This window comes from Brienomyrus brachyistius, chromosome 20, assembly GCF_023856365.1.
Source record: "Brienomyrus brachyistius isolate T26 chromosome 20, BBRACH_0.4, whole genome shotgun sequence".
Lineage (NCBI taxonomy): Eukaryota > Metazoa > Chordata > Actinopteri > Osteoglossiformes > Mormyridae > Brienomyrus > Brienomyrus brachyistius.
In genome coordinates, this window is record NC_064552.1 from 9,952,500 (window position 1) to 9,970,473 (window position 17,974).

A 17,974-nucleotide genomic window follows, 5' to 3' on the forward strand; every position below is an offset into this window, starting at 1 on the left:
CGAAGCTGCCAGGACAGTAAATCACAAGCACTGGAGATGGACATACAATGTATCTGTCACACAGACCATACAAGGTGAGCTGTCGGAACCATGATCCTAGAAGCACAGTTTACATGGAGACTTGTTTTTACATAACCATCAGTGAACAGTTTAATGCTTTTAATGGACTTGCAGGGATTGTTCACAGCAAATACGGTACATGGTTTCATTATCATGCATTATAATGATGTACATTTATTTTGCTTATGTCATCCATGGCTAGTATAAATATTTGGATCTAACCAGAGCCTTGTCTTACTATTTTATTTAGCTATGAATGTTGTTGTTAAAATTAGCCATATAAAGTCTTCCATGCAAACAACCATCCTAAATACATATGTTAACTAGTACAAACATAAATACTGTTTTCAGACAAGAAGCTTAGGGTGTTACTTTACCTTGACAGCTGCATCTGACCCAAACAAACTGCGAAGAACACTTTCTTCTGACTTCAAGTGACAGTTATTAGCTGAGGAAAATTAGTGGACGCTTCTCCAAATAAGAGGCGGGAAATGCTTGGCTTTGATTGATGCTTCTGACATCCAATGGAGATGCAAGTTAAACAACTTCATAAAACATCCTATCATTGGTCCTGTGAAACGCTATCGGTAGACAGAGAATGGGCATATTCCATCTATTGTATAGTAAAAAATAAAATGCATATATTCAGCGATAACTACCAATAATGTAATAATATGCCAATAACAATTAATTTCTCAGTTCTTAATGTAACAAAAGGCGAGAATGTAATAAGTGACCAATATTGGAAAATGGTTATTGTGTTATATATCTCAGAAAACGTATTACATTAATGGCTAGTTGTAACATTATTGACCTTTATTATATCAAGAATAGAAACACTATTATGGTATTAGCAGTTACAGTATTGGCAGTTATTACATTACTGGCTGCTACAGGTCTGTGATATCTAATGATGAACACTCCCGGGAACATTCTTAGTTTTTACTTGATAAACGTATCACAACATTCAATTGTCTTCACTGTTGCGCTGATTTCAGGAAATGTGCAGGTTTCCCAGGCCTTGAGCACCTTTAGATTTCAGCGATCGTCTTTTTGACCTTCGACTTCAAGAGAGGCTCCTTTGCATTTAAAATTTTGCTAATTGTCACCCATATTCACTGCTGTGTAAAAACCGTTTGTGGACTTACAGTCTTAGCTTGGAGGACGGAGCCCAAGACTGGCTGTGTGAGGAACTTGAGGCTTTATTTGATGAGGTTTAACAATGCTTCAGATGACCTTTAGTGTTATGAGAGATATACAAAATGAGGAGAGAATATATAATGGTGCCTAGTATGGAGGTCTTGTGCAAAGAGTTACAGAGAGTGAGCACACGTAGTGGTAAACATGGCCAGCGACTAGTGCAGAGAAAGCCGAAGGTCACAGAGAGCTGTGAGAAACTCACCGTTCCCTGGACTATGTAAAAGAGCTTTCTCATAGCACTCTATGGCTTGAAGCTTGTCACCCCTTAGCTTATTAACATATCCCAGAATCCCAAAAGCTTCCCCATCACTCGGATTCCTGTCAATGCGCCACTTTGCTATCATTTCCAATCTCTGAACACACTGCTCCCCTGTTCTGTTATCTTTCCGAATTTGACACCCTTTCATGAAATGCTCTATGGCCAGAGACGCTGATCTCTTGTGATACAGCTGGAAGTTACCATAACTTTTATGAACATCTTGCAGGTTGAGATTTTTCGCTCTGGCCACCTGAAATGCTTCCTGAAACAGCTCCTCTGCTTTGGTGAAATTACCCTTCTCTGCATGTAGAAGAGCTAGATCTATCATGGCAATAAGGAAGGAGGGCCTCATCTCAATGGCCATCTGAAAATGATGCATCGCAAGGAGGAGAAGGTGTTCAACCTCTTCTCTATTGTTTTTCCCTCCATTTCTGCACAAGTTGATTCTTTTATTCCTATAGCAGACTGCAATTTGATGATGAAGAAAGGCTGAATTGGGTGTTTCTTCAAGGGCAAGCTTCAAAAGGTCTATGGCCTTATCCATAGATCCATGTTCTCTGAAAAACTTTGCCACATAACGTATGATGTGGGGTTTGTCTGGTGAAATCATGAGAGCTCTTTTAATCAATTCCTCTGCTTCATTCAATCTCCCAGATTCAGCTAGTTTTAGACCCAAAAGCGCCATGATATAAGAATCCCCAGGGCTCAGCTCTAAGGCACGCCTTAGCTGTTTACCAGCTGGTGAATCTGCAGTTGTGTTGCTCTCAGATTCAACCCGGTACAGCGCTGTAGCATAACCACAGTTCCAGTCAGGATTGTCTGGATACTCTTTCAAGGCTTTCTCAAAGCACTCTTTAGCTTTCTCGTGGTATATCCTAGAATACATGAGGAAGGTCCATCCCATCTCTCCGTAGACTTCCGCATGAAAAGCAGTAGGAGACTGTGTTGGAAATCGCTGCTTAATATCTTCCACCTTCTCCAGATAACTCATAGATTTTGCATGGTCGTTCAAGTGGTAGTACAGCCATGCAAAGTTTCCATATGTTACAATGAGCATTTTCTCACATTCTTTGTTGTGTTTACGAATGTGGTCTTCAGCCTTTGCCAAGTTAGCAAGTGCTTCTTCTGGCTGGTCTTGCAAATAGTTCAGAAAAGCCAAAAAGCTGAATAAGTGTTTGTCCCCGGCTTGATCAGCTGAACTGAAACTGACATCATCCTCCAGTCTATTTTGCAAGTCACTGAGATCAGTGTCCTCTTTCCGGAGAGCCCAGGTGAAGTGGCACTGAAGCTGAATAAGTTTTCCTCTTAGTGCAGTTTCCTGGTTCAACCTACAGCAGCATTGTAAGGTAACGAGAAACAGTACTATTGTCAGTAACACTGGTTTAACAACCTAGCTGCTATATTACAGCAGTATATTTACTTAATATTTCCTGTTGAAACTACTATTAATCTATTCATATTTTTATATTTAGTCAAAACTTTCTCTTTTTTTTTCTCTTAGTGCAGTTTCCTGGTTCAACCTACAGCAGCATTGTAAGGAAACGAGACACAGTATTATTTTCCGTAATGTGCAACATTATACTGAACAATGCTGTTGCTTTTTCACAGATATATCTACATAATACTATGGAAGTCCGTTTCCGCCACAAAAAGAAAAAAATAAGTCATAATAACGAGAAACTTTCTCATTATGACTTAGTATCCCATTATTATGAGAATTTTTTTTTTTTTACAAGAATTTTTTTTTCATGACTTCTACTTAAATGACCTTCTGAGGCTTCTTCTGTTTCCACAACATCCATCCATCCATCCATACTTCTTCCATAACTGCTTATCCAGTATATGATTGCAGGAAACATGAGGCGTGAGACACACTGCATGAGGTATGAGACACTGGATGAGACATGGTGCATGAGACGCACTGAATGAGGCATGAAAGGCTTCGAGCTCACTCCGGAAACGGAAGAAGGACTCAGAAAGTCATAAAAAAAAAATTCTCGTTGTAAAAAAAAAAAAAAAAAAAAAAAAAATTCTCCTTAAAAAAAATTCTCGTTGAAAAAAAAAGTTTCTCGTAATAATGGGATACTAAGTCATAATAATCAGAAAGTTTCTCGTTATTATGAGATACTAAGTCGTAATAATGAGAAAGTTTCTCATTATTAGATACTAAGCCGTCGTAATAATTAGAAAGTTTCTCGTTTTTATGAGATACTAAGTCGTAATAATGAGAAAGTTTCTCGTTATTATGAGATACTAAGTCGTAATAATGAGAAAGTTTCTCGTTATTATGACTTTTTTTTTTCTTTTTGTGGTGGAAACGGGCTTCCATATGATACTGCTTGTCGAGGGAAACTATTAATCTAGCTACTTCTCATTTTCCATATTTAGTTATTCAAAACCTTCTGTCCAAACATTAAGGATATTATTCTCTGTAAATGTATAGCTTATACGTACGAGAAATTAATATGAAACTAACATTTATTTCATTTTGTATTGTCATTCTTATTGAAATTAATGAACGGTCGCCTATACAAGACAGAAGACAGAAAACGCTACAGCAGTATACTTACGCCATTGCAGCAAGATAAAGCTGTTAGTGTAAAACCCGACTTCGGTGTGTCGTTGATAACGTCCTTTTCGGTCTGACAAAACGCTGTCGGTCTTACTTGACGCACGAGTCAGTACGACGCTGCCGCTTTGAAAATAAAGCAAACATTGTCTTTCGCTTTCTGCAAAAACGAAAGTAACGGAACAAGTTTCGTTTCCTTTGAAGTGGGATTTATTCAACGAAATGTGCTATAAGATTTGCCGTAGCATTTGAGGAATGCTATATTTACAGCAGTCTATAAATGTACTACTTATTTTATATTCAGACCATGCAGCCTGCCAATTCAAAAGATTTTGTTTTACGAACACACTGAAGACGGACAAAGCTACTGTATATAGTTAGGTCAAAGAAATTAAGATATTGGCAGGATATATGTATATAGCTTCAAAAGCCGCGCTGAGGCTACATTATTTGCTGCTAAAACCTGAAGACGCTGATATTCAGTAAAATGTTTTTCGGGGTAGGTATTGTGGAGAAGCACCGCAGGCTCTGGGTGTTCTGGCGTCCCAGGCGAGGTTCTGCTGACGCCCGCCACTCCCTCCAGAGCAGCAGAAAACAACCCCGATCAATTCATTTATATTAAAACATTTCAGGAGGACGGACTATCTGGCTGTTAACTAGCTACCCGGCGTCTGTTTTACAATGAAAGTAGTGAGATATTATGTAATATTATTTAGCACTTCATAACGCATAGAGAATGTAATCATTAGGACTCTATTAAGAAGCTGATGTAAACCGTGTAGAGAGTGACCTTGTGACCTTCAGAGAATGCAGACCAATTACTGCTGTGCACAACGTGACGAAAAACAAGTATGAATTAGCACCTTGTGTCGGCTTAGAAGTTTCTGTATCTGCTAGCTATTTTGTTAGCCTTCGATGTATGGATATGTACTTTATTGGTGCTGCAGCTTATCACTATGTTGAAGGACAAATATATTATTAACCCTCTAGCCAGACGATGTGCAACAAGCAGACGCTGCCACGGTTTGCTACTGAAGGAAGGGATTCGCCTGAGTTCACCAAAAGTTCACGGCTGGGTATTTAAAAAAACCGAGTAGAGATGGTCAGGCCACCATTATGTTGACCCGAGGCACCAACCAGTCAAAGAGATGATTGACAAACTTTTCATCTAGGGGTGTGGACCAAGGGAGAAAACAACGACGGTGAATGGTTGAGGGAATGATGATGCTTAAGTGACGAGATATTGTTACACAATAAGAAAATGTATAAAAATTGGTGTAAAACAGTATTGGACACACTTTAAGTGTCCGGCCTTGGTTGTAACTTCATTGTTGCAATGAAGACTGAATCTGAAGATCTACACAAGCGGCTCCTGACTCCTGATTGGTGGGGAAGGAAAAAACCAGAACAACATCAAAACTGCTATAAATAACTGTAATGTCACAAGGATATTCTGATGTTTTTCACTATTTTGTGCCCCCTAACATATATTCAGTGACTTATGAAGAGTTCGTTTCCAAAGCGAGTCGTATCTATTTCTGCCAAAACGAACTGCAGTCCTCCAAGACGGCGAAAAGCGCAAGTAAGGGCCAAAGATGGAGGGAAAAGCCAGAGAAAAGCTCAGGGCAGTGATGCCCAAAATGGTCTAACAGTCAAATCTTATTGTTTACATGTGTTTGCAGTTGCACTGTTAATAAACATCGTGCCTGCTGTAAATAGAAGTTATGCATTTGAACCTAATAAGTTAAACAGTCAGTTACAGAAAATTATACATCACCAGAATATGCTATAAAAAGTATGGGTTTGTAAATTATACAATTTATTTCCCCGAATTTGGTGTGCAGTGCATTTTTTTTCATTTTACTTAAAGTTTTTTGTCTATATGCTGAAAATGTGTTTTTCCATAATAGCTACTGATTGGTTTGAACTGAAACTCTGAGACTGATTGTACACAAACCATCAAAATGATTATAAAGATAATGCATGTTATATACCTCTAACATAAAATATAATCAATGAAATAATTTCCGCCATTCAGTATAATAATTAAGATAATGGTTGCAAAATGTTAAACACTTTAAATATCAGATATTCAAATTATAAGCTCACACCAGCTTCCCAGCTCTCCATTTGCATGATCATGTAATAGAGCCACTGCATAGCATTGTACAGTTGGACCTTTCATAGTTTTTACTTGATAAATGTATCCCAGCATCCAATTGCGTTCACTAATGCATTGATTTCAGGAATTATGCAGGTTTGCTGTTTCCCAGGTCTGGAGCACCTTTAGATTTCAGCGATCGTCTTTTTGACCATCGGCTCCAAGAGAGGCTCCTTTGCATTTCAGATTTTATAACTTGTCACTCATGTTCACTGCTGTGTAAAAACTTTTTGTGGACTTACAGTCTTAGCTTGGAGGGCAGAGCCCAAGACTGGCTGTGTGAGTAATTTGAGGCTTCATTTGATGAGGTCAGCTTCTTCTAGGCCTGTAATATCAAACCTGGAACATTCTCTGGTGGCAACTCATCAGGCATCCTGCCCAAGCCTCGTTTACTGATGTTTCTGATGACCTTTAGTGTTATGTGAGATATACAAATGAGGAGAGAGTCCATAATGGTGCCTAGTATGGAGGTCTTGTGCAAAGAGTTACAGACAGTGAGCACAGGTAGTGGTAAACATGGCCAGCGACTAGTGCAGAGAAAGCCGAAGGTCACAGAGAGCTGTGAGAAACTCACCGTTCCCTGGGCTATGTAAAAGAGCTTTCTCATAGCACTCTATGGCTTGAAGCTTGTCACCCCTTAGCTTATTAACATATCTCAGAATCCCAAAAGCTTCCCCATCACTCGGATTCCAGTCAATGCGCCTCTTTGCTATCATTTTCAATTTCTTAACACACTTCTTACCCACTGTGTTATCTTTCTGAATTTGACACCCTTTCATGTAATGCTCTATGGCCAGAGACTCTGATCTTTTGTTAAACAGCTGGAAGTCACCATAACATTGATGGACATTTTGCAGGTTGATATTTTTCTCTCTGGCCACCTGAAATGCTTCCTGAAACAGCTCCTCTGCTTTGGGAAGATTTCTCTTCTCTACATGTAAAAAAGCTAGATCTATCACGGCAGTAACGAAGGAGGACTTTATCTCAATAGCCTTCTCACAATGACAGATGGCAAGTCGGAGAAGGTGTTCAACCTCTTCTCTATTGTTTTTCCCTCCATTTCTGCACAAGTTGATTCTTTTATTCCTATAGCAGGTTGCAATTTGATGATGAAGAAAGGCTGAATTGGGTGTTTTTTCAAGGGCACGGTTCACAAGGTCTATGGCCTTATCCATAGATCCATATCTTCTGAAAAACTTTGCCACATAACGTATGATGTGGGGTTTGTCTGGTGAAATCATGAGAGCTCTTTTAATCAATTCCTCTGCTTCATTCAATCTCCCAGATTCAGCTAGTTTTAGACCCAAAAGTGCCATGATATAAGAATCCCCAGGGCTCAGCTCTAAGGCACGCCTTAGCTGTTTACCAGCTGGTGAATTTGCAGTTGTGTTGCTCTCAAATTCAACCCGGTACAGCGCTGTAGCATAACCACAGTTCCAGTCAGGATTGTCTGGATACTCTTTCAAGGCTTTCTCAAAGCACTCTTTAGCTTTCTTGTGGTATATCCTAGAATACATGAGGAAGGTCCATCCCATCTCTCCGTAGACTTCCGCATGAAAAGCAGTAGGAGACTGTGTTGGAAATCGCTGCCTAATATCTACCACCTTCTCCAGATAACTCATAGATTTTACATGGTCGTTCAAGTGGTAGTACAGCCATGCAAAGTTTCCATATGTTACAATGAGCATTTTCTCACATTCTTTGTTGTGTTTACGAATGTGGTCTTCAGCCTTTGTCAAGTTAGCGAGTGCTTCTTCTGGCTGGTCTTGCAAATAATTCACAAAAGCCAAATAGCTAAATAAGTGCTTGCCCCCGGCTTGATCAGCTGAACTGAAATTAATATCATTTTCCAGTCTAATTTTCAGGTCACTGAGGTCAGTGCCCTCTTTCCCGAGAGCCCAGGTGAAGTGGCACTGAAGCTGAATAAGTTTTTCTCTTAGTGCAGCTTCCTGGTTCAACCTACAGCAGCATTGTAAGGTAACGAGAAACAGTACTATTGTCAGTAACACTGGTTTAACAACCCAGCTGCTATATTACAGCAGTATATTTACTTAATATTTCCTGTTGAAACTACTATTAATCTATTCACATTTTTATATTTAGTCAAAACTTTCTGTCCATACATTAAAACTAGGCCTATTATTCTCTGTACACAGACCTATATCTTATAGGTGCAAAATATGAAAAACATTTTTGTATTTTGCATTGTTATTGTTATTGAAATAATTGATCAGTCGTCTATACAAGTCTGATAACACAGAAAACTCTACCCCATTATACTTACGCCATTTCAGCAAAATAAAGCTGTTAATGCCAATCTTGACCTTGGTGTGTTGTTGATATTGTCAGTTTCGGTCTGAAAATGCTGTCGGTTTTATGTACATGAGATAAGAGTAACTATGACACATCCCTTTAAAACAGGAGTGACTATGACGCAGTGCTTTAAAAAACAAAGCAAATATTTCTGTTTATTTCTAGCAGAAACAAAACTTACAGAATACCTTTCGTTTCCCTTTTGTTTCAGTCACACATTGGCTACAATGTTTCCTCTGAAATCGTAAAAAAAAAAAAAAAATCCTGTCCTTTTAACATATTTTCAGTCAAATGTTTATTTGGGTAGATATTGTGGGAGAAATTAAATAAACCAGGCAAGTGAATAAAAATGAATCAAAGTAGCCAAAGTCACATCGAACAGTTTCCATTTACGCTTAAGTTTTCGTTTTACGCAGGTAACCAAACAGCAATCCCAAGAATGCTTTACAGACACCTTTCCTCTTTTGATACCATCATTTTGCAATGTAGCCGGTGTTACACTCCCCGGGTTCATGTGGATTTCTGCTGGGGCCTCCGGTTTTCTCCATGGTCCAAAAGCGTGCACGGTAGGTTAATTGGCAATTCTAAGTTGGCCCTGTGGTTGTGTGCGTGTGTGTGCCCTGTGGTGTTTGGCAGGTTGGTTCCCACCTGCGCCCCTTGTTCCCAGAATAAGTTTTAGTCTCCCTGCTACCCTTGTTGGGATTAAGTGGTTATGGTTATAGACAGACGGTCAATTAGATACCAACGACATCATTCATTCATTGCAAATGTGGAGACGTCACTCTCAGATTGTTTAAAGTATTGCTGTACATTCTCAAGTCCACTAGGTGTCTCCCTAGGCTTAAAATATAGGTTTGAAGCCTCCAAAGACGTTGCGGCCCAGTACGTGTGGGGAACGTCTCAAAAGCTTCATGAAGATTTATCGGCCTGTCACTAAGTCTAGGATTTAATGAAAAATACCGTATTCACACCTTGTTTTAATATGAACTATAGGAAATTTGATTTATGATTTACACTGTATTTGCCTCACATATATTATACGTGCTGATGATCAACAAGTCTGATTGATAAGGTCCCTCTGCTCCACACCCCTTGGATGTTCAAGATCACTTTTTCTCTAACAGTTATCATTATTACATTGTATCCATATTACATGTCCTGTTGGTCTGCAAAAGCCAGATTAACAGAATCAGTTTCGTTTCCCCTAAAGTGGGAATTAACGCCTTTTAGAATATTGCATCGCCCCAGTGGGATTTGAATACTGGAGAGAAAAGAAATCGGTGATTGAAAAACACATTACGAGATCTCACTAAGCTGGGATGGACTTTTGCGAGATCGAGCAAAAACATTTCAATTACCAGTAATAACTGCTCTGTGTCTGTTTAAACTGGAAAAGGAAATTTATCTATTGACAAATAAGTATCAACCTAAGTGATACAGACATGTCCTGTACGGTGTGCTTTAAGCTATAAACTATGGGGTACAATGCACACTATGTAGGCCAACTTCAATAGTGTGATTTTGTGTGCATCTATTTATTAATAATTGCACTGTGTCCATTCACCGCTGGTGATTTTAAGCAACACAGCTGGACTGTTGAACGTGAAATACGCACACAAGCAATGAAATATATGAAAAATATTACAGCCGGAAACTGCATACAAAGCTAACTATACCGTGGTGTTAGAGTTAAGGTTTAAATTCCGTTTTTTAGAATATTTCAGTATAGATCCGAATATCCTCAGATATATCATGAAGCGTGAATACCAGGTAGGTATCCCTGAGAGTGGTTTCAGGTTTAAACCTTAACTCAGGCAGGTAAAGTTAGCTTAATTCAGTTTTTTTACTGTAATATCTTTCAACAAAAGCAAGCAACACCGATTGATTTTTTATATTTCTTTATGGGCGAATTTGAATGAATATTTCAATGTTTGTGTATACACTTTATAATGTGCTTACAGTCACTGGCGGTAAATCGATGCCTTACAATCATTAATAAATACGTACAAAAGCACATAATACGAAAGTTACACGGCGTGCATAGTCCGCATGTTTTAGCTATTTGGTTGGGGAACAATAAACGCCACTGTAGTTATACGGCAAGGAAGCAGCTGCTTTGTATGCGCGGCTAATCTGTCATGCAACAATATTTAACTTAATTTAAATGTGTTTGTTGGGCGGCATGGTGGTGCAGTGGTTAGCACTTTCGCCTCACACCTCTGGGACCCAGGTTCAAGTCTTCGCCTGGGTCACATGTGTGTGGAGTTTGCATGTTCTCCCCATGTCGTCGTGGGGTTTCCTCCGGGTTCTCCGGTTTCCCTCCACAGTCCAAAGACATGCTGAGGCTAATTGGAGTTGCTAAATTGCCCGTTGGTGTGCATGCGTCAGTGAATGGTGTGTGATTGTGCACTGTGATGGGTTGGCCCCCCATCCAGAGGTTGTTCCTTGCCTTGTGCCCATTACTCCGGACCCCCCGCCAACCCAGTAGGATAAGCGGTTTGGAAAATGGATGGATGGGTAAATGCATTTGTAATTCATAATAAAGGTATAAATTTTTAAATAGAAGGCTGTGCTTTGCGGCACATTTTGTACGCCTTAACAGCCCTGTTCCAAACAAGCTCACAACAATATGTTGTATCTAAAATTATCATTTAAAAAAATGTAGTTAGATTGAAATGAAATGATCATTGAAATGTTTATTTGAAGATCGTGACAATAGCAATACACAGCCATTTAAAATCAAACAAGAAGTCATTAGAATAGATTGTTTCATTCACAGTGGAGTGTGATTTAAGTTAATAGTGTCATATGGTACTTATTATGAAATATTTAAATAAACAAATAAATAAATAAATACTATACTTTAAATAGTGTCAAACTTACCACACAACCAATGCCATTCAGATTTTTTCATTTACTCCTTTGTGCCCCCTAGCAAATATTCAGTTACATAAGAAGAGTTAATTTCCAAAGTGAATCATATCCTAGAGATGTGAGACAACAGTGTTAACCACTGCACCACCATGCCGCCCTTGGCAAAATCATCAATTTTTTTTATTATACAATGTGTTTCCCCTCGATTCGGTGTGCAGTGAATTTTCTTTTTCATTTTATTTAATTTTTTTTATGTAAATCATGAAAAAAATACTTTCTCATAATAAATATTGATTGGTTTAGATTAGGAGATGAAACTCTGAAACTGATGGTTTGTGTGCAGTCAAAATAGTTGCAAATATAATGCATGTTATATGCCTATAACACAAGAAGTCAAATAAGCGTTAATATACTGAATGATAAAAATTAAGATAATCATTAAAAAAAATGTTAACCACTTTCAATATCAACTATTCAAATTTCAAAGAGTTACAGACAGTGAGCACAGGTAGTGGTAAACATGGCCAGCGACTAGTGCAGAGAAAGCCGAAGGTCACAGAGAGCTGTGAGAAACTCACCGTTCCCTGGGCTATGTAAAAGAGCTTTCTCATAGCACTCTATGGCTTGAAGCTTGTCACCCCTTAGCTTATTAACATATCCCAGAATCCCAAAAGCTTCCCCATCACTCGGATTCCAGTCAATGCGCCTCTTTGCTATCATTTCCAATTTCTTAACACACTTCTCACATACTTTGCTATCTTTCTGAATTTGACACCCTTTCATGTAATGCTCTATGGCCAGAGACTCTGATCTTTTGTTATACAGCTGGAAGTCACCATAACATTTATGGACATTTTGCAAGTTGTCATTTTTTGCTCTGGCCACCTGAAATGCTTCCTGAAACAGCTCCTCGGCTTTGGTGAGGTTTCTCTTCTCTGCATGTAAAAGAGCTAGATCTATCAAGGCATAAATGAAGGAGGACTTCATCTCAATAGCCTTCTCACAATGATGGATGGCAAGTAGGAGAAGGAGTTCAACCTCTTCTCTATTGTTGTTTTTCCCTCCATTTCTGCACAAGTTGAATCTTTTATTCCTATAGCAGGCAGCAATTTGATGATGAAGAAAGGCTGAATTGGGTGTTTCTTCAAGGGCAAGCTTCAAAAGGTCTATGGCCTTATCCATAGATCCATGTTTTCTAAAAAACTTTGCCACATAACGTATGATGTGGGGTTTGTCTGGTGAAATCATGAGAGCTCTTTCAATCAATTCCTCTGCTTCATTCAATCTCCCAGATTCAGCTAGTTTTAGACCCAAAAGCGCCATGATATAAGAATCCCCAGGGCTCAGCTCTAAGGCACGCCTTAGCTGTCTACCAGCTGGTGAATCTTCAGTTGTGTTGCTCTCATACTCAGCCCGGTACAGCGCTGTAGCATAACCACAGTTCCAGTCAGGATTGTCTGGATACTCTTTCAAGGCTTTCTCAAAGCACTCTTTAGCTTTCTCGTGGTATATCCTAGAATACATGAGGAAGGTCCATCCCATTTCTCCGTAGACTTCCGCATGAAAAGCAGTAGGAGACTGTGTTGGAAATCGCTGCTTAATATCTTCCACCTTCTCCAGATAACTCATAGATTTTGCATGGTCGTTCAAGTGGTAGTACAGCCATGCAAAGTTTCCATATGTTACAATGAGCATTTTCTCACATTCTATGTTGTGTTTATGAATGTGGTCTTCAGCCTTTGCCAAGTTAGCAAGTGCTTCTTCTGGCTGGTCTTGCAAATAGTTCAGAAAAGCCAAAAAGCTGAATAAGTGTTTGTCCCCGGCTTGATCAGCTGAACTGAAACTGACATCATCCTCCAGTCTATTTTGCAAGTCACTGAGATCAGTGTCCTCTTTCCGGAGAGCCCAGGTGAAGTGGCACTGAAGCTGAATAAGTTTTCCTCTTAGTGCAGTTTCCTGGTTCAACCTACAGCAGCATTGTAAGGTAACGAGAAACAGTACTATTGTCAGTAACACTGGTTTAACAACCCAGCTGCTATATTACAGCAGTATATTTACTTAATATTTCCTGTTGAAACTACTATTAATCTATTCACATTTTTATATTTAGTCAAAACTTTCTCTTTTTTTTTCTCTTAGTGCAGTTTCCTGGTTCAACCTACAGCAGCATTGTAAGGAAACGAGACACAGTATTATTTTCCGTAATGTGCAACATTATACTGAACAATGCTGTTGCTTTTTCACAGATATATCTACATAATACTATGGAAGTCCGTTTCCGCCACAAAAAGAAAAAAATAAGTCATAATAACGAGAAACTTTCTCATTATGACTTAGTATCCCATTATTATGAGAATTTTTTTTTTTTTTTTACAAGAATTTTTTTTTCATGACTTCTACTTAAATGACCTTCTGAGGCTTCTTCTGTTTCCACAACATCCATCCATCCATCCATACTTCTTCCATAACTGCTTATCCAGTATATGATTGCAGGAAACATGAGGCGTGAGACACACTGCATGAGGTATGAGACACTGGATGAGACATGATGCATGAGACGCACTGAATGAGGCATGAAAGGCTTCGAGCTCACTCCGGAAACGGAAGAAGGACTCAGAAAGTCATTAAAAAAAATTCTCGTTGTAAAAAAAAATAAAATAATTCTCGTTAAAAAAAATTCTCGTTGGAAAAAAAAAGTTTCTCGTAATAATGGGATACTAAGTCATAATAATCAGAAAGTTTCTCGTTATTATGAGATACTAAGTCGTAATAATGAGAAAGTTTCTCATTATTAGATACTAAGCCGTCGTAATAATTAGAAAGTTTCTCGTTTTTATGAGATACTAAGTCGTAATAATGAGAAAGTTTCTCGTTATTATGAGATACTAAGTCGTAATAATGAGAAAGTTTCTCGTTATTATGACTTATTTTTTTTCTTTTTGTGGTGGAAACGGGCTTCCATATGATACTGCTTGTCGAGGGAAACTATTAATCTAGCTACTTCTCATTTTCCATATTTAGTTATTCAAAACCTTCTGTCCAAACATTAAGGATATTATTCTCTGTAAATGTATAGCTTATACGTACGAGAAATTAATATGAAACTAACATTTATTTCATTTTGTATTGTCATTCTTATTGAAATTAATGAACGGTCGCCTATACAAGACAGAAGACAGAAAACGCTACAGCAGTATACTTACGCCATTGCAGCAAGATAAAGCTGTTAGTGTAAAACCCGACTTCGGTGTGTCGTTGATAACGTCCTTTTCGGTCTGACAAAACGCTGTCGGTCTTACTTGACGCACGAGTCAGTACGACGCTGCCGCTTTGAAAATAAAGCAAACATTGTCTTTCGCTTTCTGCAAAAACGAAAGTAACGGAACAAGTTTCGTTTCCTTTGAAGTGAGATTTATTCAACGAAATGTGCTATAAGATTTGCCGTAGCATTTGAGGAATGCTATATTTACAGCAGTCTATAAATGTACTACTTATTTTATATTCAGACCATGCAGCCTGCCAATTCAAAAGATTTTGTTTTACGAACACACTGAAGACGGACAAAGCTACTGTATATAGTTAGGTCAAAGAAATTAAGATATTGGCAGGATATATGTATATAGCTTCAAAAGCCGCGCTGAGGCTACATTATTTGCTGCTAAAACCTGAAGACGCTGATATTCAGTAAAATGTTTTTCGGGGTAGGTATTGTGGGGAAGCACGGCAGGCTCTGGGTGTTCTGGCGTCCCAGGCGAGGTTCTGCTGACGCCCGCCACTCCCTCCAGAGCAGCAGAAAACAACCCCGATCAATTCATTTATATTAAAACATTTCAGGAGGACGGACTATCTGGCTGTTAACTAGCTACCCGGCGTCTGTTTTACAATAAAAGTAGTGAGATATTATGTAATTTTATTTAGCACTTCATAACGCATAGAGAATGTAATCATTAGGACTCTATTAAGAAGCTGATGTAAACCGTGTAGAGAGTGACCTTGTGACCTTCAGAGAATGCAGACCAATTACTGCTGTGCACAACGTGCCGAAAAACAAGTATGAATTAGCACCTTGTGTAGGCTTAGAAGTTTCTGTATCTGCTAGCTATTTTGTTAGCCTTCGATGTATGGATATGTACTTTATTAGTGCTGCAGCTTATCACTATGTAGAAGGACAAATATATTATTAACCCTCTAGCCAGACGCTGTGCAACAAGCAGACGCTGCCAAGGTTTGCTACTGAAGGAAGGGATTCGCCTGAGTTCACCAAAAGTTCATGGCTGGGTATTTAAAAAAACTGAGTAGAGATGGTCAGGCCACCATTATGTTGACCCGAGGCACCAACCAGTCAAAGAGATGATTGACAAACTTATCATCTAGGGGTGTGGACCAAGGGAGAAAACAACGACGGTGAATGGTTGAGGGAATGATGATGCTTAAGTGACGAGATATTGTTACACAATAAGAAAATGTATAAAAATCGGCGTAAAACAGTATCGGACACACTTTAAGTGTCCGGCCTTGGTTGTAACTTCATTGTTGCAATGAAGACTGAATCTGAAGATCTACACAAGCGGCTCCTGACTCCTGATTGGTGGGGAAGGAAAAAACCAGAACAACATCAAAACTGCTATAAATAACTGTAATGTCACAAGGATATTCTGATGTTTTTCACTATTTTGTGCCCCCTAACATATATTCAGTGACTTATGAAGAGTTCGTTTCCAAAGCGAGTCGTATCTATTTCTGCCAAAACGAACTGCAGTCCTCCAAGACGGCGAAAAGCGCAAGTAAGGGCCAAAGATGGAGGGAAAAGCCAGAGAAAAGCTCAGGGCAGCGATGCCCAAAATGGTCTAACAGTCAAATCTTATTGTTTACATGTGTTTGCAGTTGCACTGTTAATAAACATCGTGCCTGCTGTAAATAGAAGTTATGCATTTGAACCTAATAAGTTAAACAGACAGTTACAGAAAATTATGCATCACCAGAATATGCTATAAAAAGTATGGGTTTGTAAATTCTACAATTTATTTCCCCGAATTTGGTGTGCAGTGCATTTTTTTTTCATTTTACTTAAAGTTTTTTGTCTATATGCTGAAAATGTATTTTTCATAATAGCTACTGATTGGTTTGAACTGAAACTCTGAGACTGATTGTACACAAACCATCAAAATGATTATAAAGATAATGCATGTTATATACCTCTAACATATAATAAAATATAATCAATTGAATAATTTCTGCCATTCAGTATATTAATTAAGATAATGATTACACAATTTTAAACACTTTAAATATCAGCTCAAATTATAAGATCACACCAGCTTCCCAGCTCTCCATTTGCAAGATCATGTAACAGAGCCATTGCATAGCATTGTACAATTTGACCTTTGATAGTTTTTACTTGATAAATGTATCCCAGCATCCAATTGCATTCACTAATGCATTGATTTCAGGAATTATGCAGGTTTGCCGTATCCCAGGTCCATCGGCTCCAAGAGAGGCTTCTTTGCATTTCAGATTTTATAACTTGTCACTCATGTTCCCTGCTGTGTAAAAACTTTTTGTGGACTTACAGTTTTAGCTTGGAGGGCGGAGCCCAAGACTGGCTGTGTGAGTAATTTGAGGCTTCATTTGATGAGGTCGGCTTCTTCTAGGCCTGTAATATCAAACCTGGAACATTCTCTGGTGGCAACGCATCAGGCATCCAGCCCAAGCCTCGTTTACTGATGTTTCTGATGACCTTTAGTGTTATGTGAGATATACAAATGAGGAGAGAGTCCATAATGGTGCCTAGTATGGAGGTCTTGTGCAAAGAGTTACAGAGAGTGAGCACAGGTAGTGGTAAACATGGCCAGCGACTAGTGCAGAGAAAGCCGAAGGTCACAGAGAGCTGTGAGAAACTCACCGTTCCCTGGGCTATGTAAAAGAGCTTTCTCATAGCACTCTATGGCTTGAAGCTTGTCACCCCTTAGCTTATTAACATATCCCAGAATCCCAAAAGCTTCCCCATCACTCGGATTCCTGCCAATGCGCCTCTTTGCTATCATTTCCAATCTCTGAACACACTTCTCCCCTGCTCTGTTATCTTTCCGAATTTGACACCCTTTCATGTAATGCTCTATGGCCAGAGACTCTGATCTCTTGTTATACAGCTGGAAGTCACCATAACATTTATGAACATCTTGCAGGTGGAGATTTTTCTCTCTGGCCACCTGAAATGCTTCCTGAAACAGCTCCTCTGCTTTGGGAAGATTTCTCTTCTCTACATGTAAAAAAGCTAGATCTATCACGGCAGTAACGAAAGAGGACTTTATCTCAATAGCCTTCTCACAATGATGGATGGCAAGTAGGAGAAGGTGTTCAACCTCTTCTCTATTGTTGTTTTCCCCTCCATTTTTGCACAAGTTGATTCTTATATTCCTATAGCAGGCAGCAATTTGATGATGAAGAAAGGCTGAATTGGGTGTTTTTTCAAGGGCACGGTTCACAAGGTCTATGGCCTTATCCATAGATCCATATCTTCTGAAAAACTTTGCCACAT

General features: G+C 38.9%; 2 protein-coding genes across 7 annotated transcripts in view; both read right to left on the bottom strand.

Moving 5' to 3' along the window:
• Positions 1-144: 144 nt before the first annotated feature.
• LOC125715486 (interferon-induced protein with tetratricopeptide repeats 1B-like) lies at positions 145-4,613 on the bottom strand. Its single transcript, XM_048987048.1, has 2 exons — positions 4,090-4,613; positions 145-2,847 (listed from the first exon to the last, which is right to left on the bottom strand). Exons 1-2 carry the CDS (start codon positions 4,092-4,094, stop codon positions 1,416-1,418), a joined length of 1,437 nt encoding a protein of 478 aa, XP_048843005.1. The 5' UTR covers positions 4,095-4,613; the 3' UTR covers positions 145-1,415.
• LOC125715484 (interferon-induced protein with tetratricopeptide repeats 1B-like) overlaps positions 145-17,974 on the bottom strand; it is a 28,996-nt gene continuing 11,166 nt past the window's right edge. Inside the window, exons 4-6 of one of the 6 annotated variants that reach the window (XM_048987042.1) lie at positions 12,539-12,967; positions 6,720-7,344; positions 145-1,358 (exon numbers count right to left, since the gene is read on the bottom strand). In XM_048987042.1, the coding sequence (XP_048842999.1) occupies positions 6,777-7,344; positions 12,539-12,967 (997 nt within the window). In that variant the 3' untranslated portion in view covers positions 145-1,358; positions 6,720-6,776. Of the gene's footprint in view, positions 1,359-5,545; positions 8,209-11,227; positions 13,403-14,639; positions 14,825-17,974 lie in introns of those variants that run through there. The other 5 variants (XM_048987043.1, XM_048987041.1, XM_048987044.1 and 2 more) reach the window with 5 other exon arrangements.